The sequence below is a fragment of the Pteropus alecto genome, unplaced genomic scaffold (assembly GCF_000325575.1).
Source record: "Pteropus alecto unplaced genomic scaffold, ASM32557v1 scaffold109, whole genome shotgun sequence".
Lineage (NCBI taxonomy): Eukaryota > Metazoa > Chordata > Mammalia > Chiroptera > Pteropodidae > Pteropus > Pteropus alecto.
The window spans coordinates 8,315,138-8,329,320 of NW_006494608.1; the positions used below are offsets into that span (position 1 = coordinate 8,315,138).

A 14,183-nucleotide genomic window follows, 5' to 3' on the forward strand; every position below is an offset into this window, starting at 1 on the left:
GCATCGGCCCGAAAAGCTGCGCCCACAGGTATGGGCCGTGGCCTTTAGCCCAGAGTTAACAGCAGGTCGGGGCGCTCTTTCCCAAGTAGCTCAAATTCACATGTATAGCAATAAATACTGCTCCTAGGTCCAGATGGACCTCCCGGCATCTCGCACAAGGTAAATGGTCTGTGGGCTTGTTGTTTTCTCCGTACTGTGTCTGAGGAGGTTAAAAATAACTGCTTTAAAGGAAAGAGTAAACAGAGAGGGCATACCAGTGCTACTAGATTTGTCCCCTACGGATCTGCCTGCAGCACTCCCCACTAGCCCAGCACCCAGGTTCTCCACCCCTCTGCTGGTTCACTGTCCTGCCTGTAAAGGCAGAGAGGTGGGCAAGACAAGTCTGTCCCAGGTGGAAGTCAAGAGGGAATTATGACTCTATGGCTCCTTTGAGATAAGATGATCATTTCAGACCTTACTTATGAGTCCCTGCTCTGCCAAGGGACCAGCCCCTTGCATGGGGACTGAATCAGCCAGTCCGACTTTCATGTGCTATGTCGCTTCAGCTCCCCGGGTCCAGTATGCTGAGCGCTAGGGGACTGCAAACCTGCTGATGTGGGCAGGAGCAGGGAGGAGGTTTTCCTCCCCTGCATGGCTTGTTGCCTTCTCCTTGGGCCTTATCAACCCACATGTGTGTGCTGAATGCTAAATATGCTCAGCTATTAAAAATGCAGGAGACGAGCCTGCCGCTCCAGAAGGAAAATGAGCCCAAGCAAGAGGAAAATCAGCAGGCACCCAGCCTCCCGTGTGTGCCGACAGTATGGTGGGGGAAGACCGTCTCCTCTGAACGCTTCCAGTGAGAGGCTTGTCCTCCTGGAGTGGTGGGGGCTCGGGCAGGAAAAGTGCTCTGGAAGCCTTCCCAGTGCTTTATGGAGAGGAAATGATAACTGAGCAGCCCTGGCCAAGCACCTTGGGAGAAATGAGGCTGGCTTATCGCTTCTTGCCTGGTGTTGGCATGGACTGGGGGCAAGAGCCCATATTGATGGCCCCAGAGGAGTCGTCTCAGGGCTTTCACTGAGGCTGGGAAATACTAGAGACCCCAGGTGCTGTGGACCTTCCCGGTGACCTAGCCCCTCTGGCTACCCCAATTCTTCTATAAGATTCTTGCAGTGGCCTCTACCTAGTCCCCTCACCCCTTGCCCCACCCTCATTCCAGTCCACCCTCCGCACCCCACCCGAGTGCAGTGTGCCCCTACCCTGCTCACAACTCCTCAGTGGTCCTTGGCTATTTGCCCACTGAGTAGAAGTTTAACCCCTTTAGAGGTAGATACATGATCTGGTATGTACCACTTGTCCAACTGCTGGTGCAAGTATTTTAACCCCTTCATTTCATATTCCAAGTGTCCTCATCTATTTGTACCTCCTTGAACATATCTCCATGTGTCGGCACATGCTGTTTCCCTTCCCAGGAGCAGCATCCCTCCCTATCCCTACATATGCATAAAGTCTCTACATGAGCATCACTTCCTCCATGAAGCCTTCCTGAAATGCTCCTTCCTCAAAGCTCCCATTAACACTCAAGACACCAGTATGAAAGCTACCATTGTATATTGTACTCACTTGCACCTTTATCCTCCTCTGCCCCCAGCTGGACCTTGAGCTCCTTGGCATCCCCACATTTTAACGCAGAATCCGGCATCCAGCAAATATTTCACAAATGAATGTCTATGAGTGAATGAATGAAGGGGTCTGTGAAATAGAACCATTCCTTCCCCCTCCTCAAATAGATTTTCTGATACTAAAAGAAATCACAGTTATAAATAAATTATTTTTTGAACTCTTGAGGAGAAGTCAGAGTGCTAGTTCCCATCATGGATTATTTTCCCCTGCTACAGTTATTAGAGTTAGGAAGAGAGAAGTATGGTCCTGGATGATAAAAACGAAAAACTCTCTGTGCTCTGGCACAAAGGGAAAGGTGTTTTTTTGTTTTTCATTTTTTTGTTTGTTTTTGTTTTTAAAGAGGAGGCAAGTACAGTGCACTCCCATTCCACGGCCCCTGCATGGTGTTTGTGCCCACGTCTCAGGATGCACTTGACCACATGAAAACCCTAATCAGAAGGGAATTGAGGAGTTGGTGTAGCATTCCACAGAAGCCCTTTTCTGGATTCCCACTTACAAATCCAGGCCCTCACACAAAAGATGAGGGGGGACATTCGAGGCCAGTTTTGCCCCTAGTGGTGTCAAGGGAGAAGGAGTAGGTCAAAGGGTGAAGGAGGAAAAGGGCAAAAGAAAGTAAGTGGAGGTTACTCTGACAAGGCACAAAGGGAAGTGGAAGGGGCAGGTGGGTGACAGGATGGCAGGCAGACAGGCCAGGATATTTGAACATCCCAGGGGGGATAATGTCCCTTCCAGGACAGGAAGGCATCAGGAACTTAAACATCTAAGTACTGCATGCTCACTAGGTTTTCAGACGATCAAGGTAAGGACAATGGACAGCTCCTTGGGTATAAATTCAACTGACCTTGCCAAGTCACAGAAGTACTCAGAAATAGAGACTAGAGTCTAGGAACAGAAAATATAGGCTAAGACAGCTGGGGAAGGAGGAGAAATGGCATGGCAGAGAGAGAGAGAATCTGAGCCATGAAGATTAGTAACCATGGTCCTTCATATTTGCATAGCACCTTGTAACTTTTAGATGCTTTCACAGCCCTAATCCCTTTTGAGACTTGAGTCTTCTCAGTAATGTGATGAGGAAATGGAGGTCCCAACTGATGAAGTGACTGGCCAGTGCTGGAGCTGGGACTTGATCCCTGGTCTTCTCATTTCCATGCTATGATATAGAACAAGCCCTTAGAACTGCCTGAAGTCAAACCCCATCTCTGCCCTTCACTTTGCTGAATGAATGCCGTGGGACAACCTTTCTAAGCCTCAGGTTCCTTGTCTATAGATTAGAAATGAGGATGAATCACCATCTTCCGTGTGAGTGCAGAGCCTACTGCGCATCGCACGGCAGTCTGCCCAGTCTGTCAGTGTCAAGGGAGGATGAGAGGAGTAAAGGTTGGGGGGCTGTCAGAAGCCCTCCGCCCTCACTTTTGTCATCACTCTGGCTCCTCTACCAGGAAGAAAGACAGCTCCAGGCTGGTCCTTAACTAAAGCATTTGTTCTGGTGGAGACCTGGTTTTGTTTTTATTGTTATGTGACTGAAACTTCCCTGGGAACATCAATTCATTTACCAAACATTTAAAGCCCTTCCTAAGTGCCAAATAATGTATATGTCACTGGGACAACTTTGGAGCGATGTACACCCTTGGTCCAGGTTCCTGTCCTCAGGTAGCTCGAGGTTTTGTCAGTCCACATGGACATAGAGCTAAAACCTGGCCGTTTGATGTGATAAGTGTGGCAGAAACACCTAGGAAGGAACAGCCAGCACTAGGAGAGAAGAGGACATCTCATAGAATCTGGGCAGATGGGGACATGTTCACCCCAAGAGGGGAGGAGGGCACTGGAGCAGAAGGACTCTACAGCCCACAGAAAGGCCCAGAGCCAGGTGGAGCTCTGGGTGTTCAAGAAGCAGCAAGCATCCCCAGAGGCTGGGGGAAAGTGTCCTGGCAGGAGCTGTGGGTGGGCCAAGCTGTTGCACTCACTTCTCCAGGCAGTGGGGGGAGCCCGCATCAGGATGGCAGAGTCAGGTGTGCATTGGTGGCTGAATGGAGGCATATTCAAGCAGAGAGGGGCCAGGACAGAAAGACCGGTGGTGAGGATTTTCATCAAGGTTCAGGCAAGCGATGATGACAGGCCTGAACTGGAAGGGCAGATAGGACTCTTTCAGCATGTGGATTTGAGTGACCGAATGTCAGAAAGGGCCAAGGTCTCTAACTGGATAGTGATGTTGTTAACATAGAGTTTTTTGAAAATACAAAATGTATTTAATTTGGGACAAAGACTATCCTGAGTTTGCTACATATCACTGTGAAGACTACAATTTTAAAGGTTAAAACAGTGTGCTTGACATTATGGGTGGAGGTGGTTTGGGTGCAGGGCTGTCTGCCCAGTCCTGGATTCCAGTACAGAGAAGGAACGAGCTGAATGACACCTGGGCCTCCCAGGCCACTTGAGAGGGAAGTTGCTCCCTAAGGTTGTTCCTCTGCAAAGGAAGCTGGGGCTCAGAGGCTGGGGTACTAACAGTAGCCAGGGATGCCGTACCATTTCCTTATCTCCAGAGTGTTCAGAGGAGTTTCCTGAAAGCAGAGGCTGAGGGCTTGAGCCCAGGTCCTGGCTCCCAGCCTTCTCTGGCAGGGGGATGGAGGATGTTCTGTGAGGAGCCCTCTTCTCACCCCCTAGGTCGTTGTTGGCTGTGCTGGCTCTGGAAGGTGAGGGACAGGCCCAGAGAGGGCAGCTTGCAGCTCCAGCATCGGGAACCAATGACCTCTGGTGGCTGCAGAGGGGAGTGCTTCTGTTTGCTGCTCCCACGCAGAGTCTGTCCTGAGCCAGGGCTGGAGGCCCAGGGTGCTTGGGCTGCTCTGTCAATCTCAGTACCAGCGCTCTCTCCAGAATCCACTTGCTTCCTGATCTCTACTATCTCAAATCCTCTTTTTTTGATACCATTTATGCACTGCTGTGAATTTCACTGGGTATTCTTTTTAATTATGAAAACTTTAGTCCTCATATGTATAAGAAAAGGCACCGAGCAGGTGCAGCTGGTTTGGTCTAGGGCTGTCTTAACTGCCCTCCAGGCTGACTGCCCAAAGCCACCTCGCTGGAGGCAAGCTGGTCCCAATGCAATCCAGAGACAGCCTTTCCAGCATCATTTACTCTACTGTGCCAGGATTGTTTTTCCCTCCTTATCTTCTTCTCTGGCTTGCTGATTTTTTCCAGTCTTGGGACAGTATAATTTCCCAGGAATGTCAGGACGCATAGTGCCCATTGATCTCTCAGCAGGGATGGAGACCACCTTCTAAGCTCTGTGGATTGGGAAGCCCCCATTAACAGAAGTCCCAAAGATTCTAACAGAGGCTGGTGCTGGGCCTCCTGCTCCCAGGAAATCTGCAGGAATCTGCAGGAAGTCCATACAGTTCTTCCCCTAGATGTCTTAGAACTAGCAAGGAACCCCGTGGCCTAACATACTTTAGGGTTGCAGGAGACAACATGTTTGTATGCAAGGAGGCTGGAGTTTCTGCTCACTCTTCTTCCAGAATGAGCTATCCATGCAGGAGCATGAACCACTAGCCCCGGCTTGGGCAATACCTAGAAGACTAGGGTTTGAGAAGCAGATGGGATTGAGAAGTAGAGAGCTGAAGGCTGCTAGAAAGCGATCATGGAGTCTGGAAAGGCTTCCTACTTGGTTCTGTTTTTCTTCTTCACTGCACGCCCCCAGAAGTGGTCCTTCACTCCAGGCGAATACGGAAGGTCCCCTGCTCCCGCGCATCTGCTGCCTTGTCTACCCCTCCCCCACTGTGGGACCAGAAGGGCTAAGAGGATGAAAATTTCTGACGGTGATGATGATTTTCACCCCAGATGTATACCCCAGAAGCATCAGGGTCGGTGGCATGATCCACTCTCTGCTTTTTGTTCTAGCTCCAATTTATTGAGGGCCAACTATGTGCTTGGCACTGTGCTAAACACTTTATATGTATTATCTCATTTAATCACTTCAAATATCTATTGTAATCTTTATTTTACTGATAAGGAGACTGAGGCCCAGAGTTGTAAACTCCTGAGATAAGCTGGACAGGGAAGCCACATATGCCTGAGTGGGGTTTGCTCTATACGAGGCTGTCCCACCAAGGAGGCAAGGAAGGACTGAAACTAGCCCCTATGCACTTGGCCAGCCACCCTTTTTCTAATTCCCATAGAAGTCTCCATGGGCTCCCTGGGCCCCTGAATCAAGAAGTCAGATTCTTTACCATAATACTTTCCAGCAATAGACAAGCCAAGATTTGGGTCTAGGTTTGTCTGATTTTCAAAGCCTATCTTCCTAATTATTGTCCTAAACTATCTTGCAACATCCTCCACATTCGATGAATCTGCCAGAAAAGTGACATGGCACAGACCCTCAATTCAGCCCTGCTTATCCTCCCTGATTTTATTTCCTTGCTTCTGGCCACGTTTATAATTTATCAGCGTCAGCTTGCCTATTTCTCCCTGACTCCTAACTGGCTTAAGGGAAAGCCCCACATCATTCTTCTCAGCAGCTAATCACCTCTTCCCCCAATTGAGAGATGAGGTCTTGGCCCATTATCCAAGTCAATGATGAAGATGCTTTAACCTTCTTGGCCAGTGATGGGCCCCTGCACGCTCTGCTGGGTACCACTCTAGGCTGGCACAAGACCCTGCTATCCAATCTTTTGCCTCTGCTGCCAGAGCCATTCACCCACAATAGCAGTGTGGTCTGACCCACACTCTTCCATGAGGGTATGTTATGCGGGAGGGAATTCAAAGCTATGCGGAGGTCAGGAGAGGTTGTACATGGTGTTTCCTCTCCAACTACCAGGCCTGACACTCAGTCATAGAATAGTATTAGATTAAATCTGGCAGGTTTTCTTACTTACTGTGCTCTCTGGTCGATTACCCTGCTTTCCGTTTGTTTAAATTGTTTACAAATTGGCTTTCTGAAAGTTTTCCCAATGTTTTTACAGATTTTAAAAAATATGTCATTCCTCCCTACTCTCTGTCTTTCCAAGTCTCTCTTGGTCCTTCTCACTCTCTGTCTCTGAGAGGAGACCACACTCTGCGGAATGTTATTCCTTTTCTAATAAACTTTCCTTTTGATACTCTTTCTCTCTCTCTCTCTCTCTCTCAGCATTCAAGAATATCCCAAGTATTTCTTCAACTTAAAGAATTTAAATTTGATATAAATAATGTCATCATAGCCTCCAAAATGCATCCACAAGACCCAAATAGAATTTCTTCTCTGGGAGTCTTTCAAAATAAGCTAAATTTCTTTTTACTTGGGATGGCTTAAATGCTATTACTGCTTGGTAAGCCGGAGACCGAGTAAGATAGCCCTTTTAAGGATTTGCCAGCAAATGAGATCCTCAAACTTCTGCACATGGGCCTTTGTCAAAGGAATTGGTGGGAAGAAATCAGACAGCTGAGAACGCTCATCAGACACATAACCCACAGCACAAATACCATATGTCTTTAGGCTCCTGCCTGTCAAATCCATCTTTACCCTGCGCTGATAAGTGGAGCAGGGCTGGCAATGATTTCTACAGGCCTCAAGATTTTCTGAACCATTCTCTTAAGGCTTATCTGTTGATGATAAAAGAATAAATCATGATCGTCAGGAAAGCATAGCTGGCAGGAGAGCAGCTGGCCCCACGACAATTGGTGGCACCGTAAGATTCTTCACCTCTGCTCTTTTGCAGACATCATTGGGCAGGAAGGGGAATCTTCTTGGTACCAGGAGAACCGTTTTTCTTATAACCTTGCTCCAGAAAGATAAATGCAGACAGGCCAAGCACACAGGAAGAAGACATGGGCAGCCAAAGCAGCACACAAAAAGCAAGGTAGATATCGCCTCCACGTAGCAAGGAGGATGAGGGAGGGCTGTTCTCTCTGGGCTGTGGGATCCCTTCCCAAGACCCGAGACAGAGGTACAGAGATAACAAGGAGATAACTACTCCCAGTGTATTAGACACAGCAGGGAAACAGGCTGCAGCCCAGGCTCCCTGAAAGAGTTCATCTCAAGCGAACAAAACAGGCATTATGAAAGCAGTAGGGGAAGAGTGAGGACTCGTCTTTCCCTTTCAAACACAGCTCCTCAAAGAAAGGACAATAGTGAGTTGATAAATGCAACTAATTGTGAGACTTCAGGAAGTGTGTAAGTGCATCCCTTAAGACTGAAAGGGAAGGAACTTGAGGGGCTTTGGCTGACCTCAAGGGTAACCACCAGGCTGTTTGTTGCTTAAGCAAACAGAATAATGTATTGCTTAGTAAGTCATCTAGGTGTTGCCAACTATCCACCCCTCTCAGCATCTAACCACACATGAAGTTTTTGAATTACTGTGATTAGACACAGAAAAAAGGGGGGATGCCTGAACTGTGAAAGCAGGGGTCAGGATCTTTTGGCTTCTCTCCAAATGGAAAAATATTAAATCTGTTATTCAGGGTCCATTGCCATCTAGCAGGGGCCCTTACCTGCCCAGGGCTGGGGCACTGTACTGGCTGGGAAAGGTGATGGCAGAAGAACTGGGGGGAGTGAGAAAAGGGACAATGGGAGAAAGCAGAAGACAATTCTGAGATAATGGCTTCCGGACAGCCACACTCCCTCACTTCCTGGAGTATAGAAACACATAGGGATATGTATGTAAATGTATCAGGGGCCAGGGCTCTCAATGGCTTCTCAAGGCAGCCAGAGCACTTTGCTGAAAAGGTTGAATTTCTGGTATTGGTTTTCCACATCGAGTGGCACCATCTTGCAATTATTTCCTCCTTTGTTCATCAATTTAGGTTCTTGGGACTGTTGCCGATAGTAGTGAAGAAAAGAGGCTGAATACTCAAATAGACCAATGGCTAACATTTATAATGGGGAATAAGGATGGCAAGGTCAGATGGGAATGATTTCCACTTCTCTCTCTTTCATCTCCTCTAGGGATGTGTTTGACCCTTCCCACTATCATTGAGCTGCCTGTTTCCCTTTCTTCTCTTAACTCCCAGCAAAAGTATCTTCTCAGCTCAGGCCAGAGGCAGGTTACCCTAGAGGGGAAGCCTGAAACCTTTAGGGGAGAGAAGAGACACCAAAGGAAAAATTATCAGAGGCAGCCCCCAGGCTCTCCTCCTTTGCTCTATCAATAGCCCTTCTCCATTAGACACCATTATAGTCCCACCCACAACAACTCAATCTTTCTTCTTCCACTGCCAAGATGTGACCCACTTACTTGGCATCAGGGGTGTTTACTTAGTGGCTCTGATCCCCACTGACTCACCTGGTCTGTGGAACCCTTTGGAACATTCTTAATCAGATCTTTTTCCCCCCGACACCTCCCTTTGCAACCCAGTAAAACTCAGTTCCAGAGGACTGCACAGCAGTCTTTCCTTCTTGTTTCTGATGGGCTTCAATTCCACATCCTGCCAGGAGTACTAGGATTGAAGTCCAGCTGGAGTTCCAGAAGCATTGGCAATAGAGGGTATGAGTGGGCCACACTCATTATGTAGTGGAGAAAATTCCAAATTAGATCAGTCACAGACATTAGCTGGCCTCGCTCAAGCTGAGTTCCTAAACATGATTGGGAAGAAGCATCACCATAGAGACGAGTCAACTGTCGCTGCTCCTAATGGCCAGACCTAATGCACCTGTGCCCGCACAGCTTCCTCGGACATCGACTTTAGGGGAGAAACGCAGACTGTACTATGAGCATTTGAGAACCATTAGGCTCAGTTTTTAAATATATTTCAGTTTGTATAATTGATCTGGATTATTCTATCCCAACATCGTATCTTTGTCTGCCAAGCTTATGTGTACTCAACATGTGCCCAGAGCATTTCTCAGAGAAACTGGAGGCCTTCCCTTGCCTCACACCAGCTCACACTACCAGAACTGCATCTGGAACTCGAAGGTCTTAACTTCCTTTCCTGAACTTTCCGGGCTTCACAAAGAGGTGTATGAGAGAAGGCCATCAAATGCTAGAGAGTCTTCTCACCTGGTTAATGGTCCACATATTCACATCAAGTTAAACTTTTTTTCTAAAGAAATAAAAGTCAACAGATCAGAACAAAGGTGACAAATCAACAAGAGCTTTTTAAGCAGAATCATATATTTTTAAAGTCAAGATATTGAAGTATAATTTAAGTTATATGAGTTTTTTAATTTGTGGGGATGTTTTTTAGTTTGTACATTTAAAAAATTTTTAATTGTGGTAAAATACACATAAAATTTACTATCTTAACCATTTTTTATGTACGGTTCAGTAGTGTTAAGTACATTTACATTGTTGTACATCCAATCTCCAGAACTCTTCTCATCTTGCAAAACTGAAATTCTGTACCCATTAAACAACAGCTCCTCATTCCCCTCTGCCCCCAGTCCCTGGCAGCCACCATTTTACTTTCTGCCTCTATGAACTTGATCCTCATATAAATGGAATCATACAGTATTCATCTTTTTGTGATTGGCTTATTTCACTTAGCACAATGTCTTCAACATTCATCATGCGTTGGAATTTCCTTCCTTTTAAAGGCTTCCTTCCTTTTAATATTCCATTGTATGGAATATTATTTTGTCTATTCTCCATCAATGGACATTTGGATAGCTTCCACCTTTTGACTGTTATGAATAATACTGCTATGAACATGGGTGTGCAAATATCTTTTCAAAACCCTGATTTCTATAATTTGTGTCCTTTAAAACGGAGTGAGGGAATGATCCTAGAAGTAGTCCATGTTCCATGGTTTTACACTTTTTACCATTTGGAAAAAATCAGGAATGCAGCACTAATTTCCCAGGTAATGTCTTTATCACTTTTTAGCATGCTGACTTTTCAAGGGCTTCTTGTGCTGTTCTTCAGCAACATGTGAGTGCTTTGAGAATTGCCGTTAAATAGAAAGTAGCAGCAGTTCAGTTATATCTCAGTGATAGGGACCCTCTCTCTGATCAAGGGCAGAATCGTCAGTGACTTGGCGTATTGCTAAAAACCACTGTTCCGGTTTTGCCTCCCATGGGACTTGAAGCCCTACACCACCCTTCCTCAGGCCAGGAAAGCACGTGGTCCTAGGGTGAAGTCGGAGAAGCCCGGCAACAATCTGCTCTACCACTGAGTGCCTTCTCACTGGCAAAGACCTATAAATAACGTCTGTGATCCTGTTTCAAAGTCGGAAAAGGGGCAGGGTCTGAGGGGTTGCTGAAATGATTTCATGAACAAATGGATCAAAGGAATGATCTATGAATGAATCTTAAAGAAGGGAGCCAGCCAGCCAGCCATGTGGACAAATAAGATCCCTCTTCGCCAAAACCAGCCTCTCTTTCATGCCCTACATTGTCTGCAGGCGTGTATAAGCCATATTCTAGATCATTTGGCATTCAAATAGCTACATCGGTTCAGAGATGATTAGGGGGCTGAAGTGTTAGTGTTCGGCCCTCCTGCAAAGAGGAAGGGAAATCTAGTTCAGGAATCAAAGCAAAGCTTATTCATCTCATTTTTTAAAACCAGAGACAGAGTTCGTTACAGCCCCCCAGACACAGGGTCCTCCAGCATTAAATGCACAGAAATCAAATGCATATCCATTACAGGAGAAATAGCAGGGAAGTGGGGCTAAGGTGACAGATTCTGAAGAGCAAACATACACCTTTGTGCTCTGTCTTCTTAAAATTCATTCTCTCACCTGCCAGCCTTGAGAATTGCCTATTTACATAACTAGCTGCCTAAAATGGAATATTAGATAATGTTACATGGCGGCTCACTCAATTTGAGCCCATCCCCAGGATATGAGAGTGATCCAGGAGTCCTCCGACAGCATGCAGCGTGGCACGCTGGCCTGCAGCCATGCCTCCCCGTGGCATGAGCCTGTCAGCACTCCTGAGCTAAGCAGATGTCAGGCCCAATCGCCGGGTGGGAGACCAGCTGAGCAGCAGGGGGAAGGGGTGTGATTCAGCAAGTGGCACGGTGGCACACCATCTTCAGAGCACAAACAGCATCTCTTCCTGAGCTTCACAGCAGGCACCTTGTTCTTCCCAAGGTGCTGTCTCCGAGACAGCCGACATATAAGAACTGAGAAGGGGGAGCTGCAGGATCTATGGAGACAACGGGTACGGGAGGTAATCAGTCAGCTCCGATGCCATCCCTGGCACTGCGCCAGCCTCGCACCCCCTGTTGGTCCTTTGCAAGGCACAAATCTCACTCCCATCAAAACTGGAATCATGCTGCTAGCTTATAGGAGGAGTATAAATAAGTGATAAGGAAGTGTTCTGATAATGATAAGAGAGTATAGCTTCTCAGCAAACCAGATGCATCAAAGAAAGCAATTGTGCATGTTTGTTCATTTATTTTTCAGTGTTCCGGTTCCTGTAGTCAGTTTAGAGAAAATTCCTAACCTAGTGAAGGCAGATGGTGCCAATGTCAAAATGAACTCTACAACCACTGCTGCGGTCACCGCCTGTTCCACCTCGTCCTCGGCTGTCTCCACCCCACCCTTGATTAAGCCGGTCTTGATGTCCAAGTCAGTGCCACCTTCCCCAGAGAAGATCTTAAATGGCAAAGGAATTTTGTCCTCCACACTAGACAAGAAACACCAAAACGGCACCAAAAACAACAACAAGCCTTACAGGAGACTTTCAGGTATGTGTCTGTCCTTTGAGTCTGGCTCATGATTAGACTGAAATTGAGTCACATCCATAACCAAGGGAGTGATGTGTTCTTATAATTCAGCAGGTCTGTTTCGTCTTAAGGGGGACGTGGAGTTTACCTGCAAACAGGGCCCCACTTGAAAATGCCAGTGAGAGCCTGTTCTCATTCCCGGGCCAGACGAGGCTTGGTGCTCAGCGGGCGTTACCCCTAGTGACCCAGGAGGCAGGATGCTCTGCACCAGCCACAGCAGTCCACAGGTCCCACGGTCGTGTCGCCATGCTGTCAGGCTGAACTGCCCCTGGGTTTTATAGACACCTCCCTACCACAAAGTCAGACAACCCACAGCGACATCTCATAGTAGCTCAGGGCCGGCTTGGGACAGTCCCCTTGGTGACTGCCCCACAGAAAAGCATGACCTCTCTCCTTTGGCTTGATTGCTTTCCAGGTTGATTATGTGGTCTGTGTCTACAACTGCCTTTCCCACATAACCGGTTGGGATTTCTATTTGGGAATGCTCAGGCTAGCACAGCAGATGAGATATTGGGGAGTATCCCTTAGATGTACCCCTTGATTATCTGAACAGGCTCGTGGGGTACCCGAAAGGTGTACATGGCCAGCCTTTGAGGAGATGATTGCCTTTAGGGGCCCCCACGTGGGTGACATTTGCCTTGAATTTGTTGTAAAACTAAATCTAGCAGTTCTGCTTTTTCCAAAAGACCAAAATATGCTTCACAATTAATTCACACACCGTGGACATTTATCTAATGTTGACCAGAAAAAAAGAAAATATTGCGAGAAAGAAAATATTGTGAGAAAGTAACTATGTTTTCTGGTGTGAGCATGCTTATTAAGTACCCCAAAATTGTGGGTCATTTTTATTTTCTACTTCATATTTTTTTGTATTTCAGTTTTTCTATCTTATATCTGTAACTTTTTAAAAAAGTTATTCTAAAAATACCTCAGGCCCTAAGCATTGAAATGATACTGGTATTATACCTTGAAAATCTCTCCATGTACTGCTCACCCATTATCAAGGAAGGTAGAGCCCACTGCTCTCTTTGAGCATCATGGGGCCTCCCTGTGCGGATAGGGGCCCCCGCGTCCTCCTGGCTCTCCCCCTGCTGGGAACATTCAGTTTCACTCTACAGAGGTGGGGGGCAGCATCCCTGGAAAAACCAGTGGGCCTGGCTGGGCACAATGCCCAGAGGCCGTGGTTCCTTGTCATGGTACAAACATGACCATGGCTTTCAGTCTGCTCCCCAATCTGAAGTCGTTTGGGGATTTTTTGCTATTTGTTGGTTTTGCATTTTGTTGATTGTTTCGTCTCATTGGGTCTTTCGCTTGTTTCTGTCTCGCTTTCACATTTGGCAGCAGCTCTTACTCTAGCCAAACAACCTGCTCAGTTCCCTGCCAGCATGAGGTCGGGTGTGGATCTGGGCACGGGTATGACTGACAGGCCCAAGGGAAGGGCAGCCTGGGGCCTGGCACCCAGGCACTCCTCAGTGGGCTGACAGGGCTCATAGGAAATGGGCATCACCAGGTCTAGCCATTTTCTATTCTTAAAAGTGAAGCTTTTAAAAAAAAAAGAAGAAGAAGAAAAAGAGAAGGAAGAAGAAGGAAGAAAACAAAAGGGGCAGGAGGCATTTTGATAGCCAACCAGGGAATCTGTCATGGAAATAAGAATGGTTTTGTTGCATACTTATCATTACCACCATCTCAACCACCCCATGATCCCCAAATCTTCCTTCAAAAATAGAACACATTAATTTATTATGCTCAGAGTTTACCCCACCAATTTCAGACACATTTTCAGGCTAGGTAACCTCTTTTTTATTTGCAGCTATTCAAGACTCTTAAGGACACCACCAAATTTATACTTACCCCTCACCCACCCACCAACATTCTCCCTGAATGCCCAGAAGA

At 46.9% G+C, this 14,183-nt stretch overlaps 1 protein-coding gene across 9 annotated transcripts in view; it reads left to right on the forward strand.

Annotated features, from left to right (window-relative positions):
• The window catches only part of ATXN7L1 (ataxin 7 like 1), a 212,645-nt gene that overhangs the window by 171,327 nt on the left and 27,135 nt on the right, over window positions 1–14,183 (forward strand). For all 9 annotated transcript variants that reach the window (XM_025041921.1, XM_006925372.3, XM_025041920.1 and 6 more), the window contains one exon: window positions 11,968–12,251. In XM_025041921.1, coding sequence (XP_024897689.1) covers window positions 11,968–12,251 — 284 coding nt within the window. The remainder of the gene's footprint in view (window positions 1–11,967; window positions 12,252–14,183) is intronic.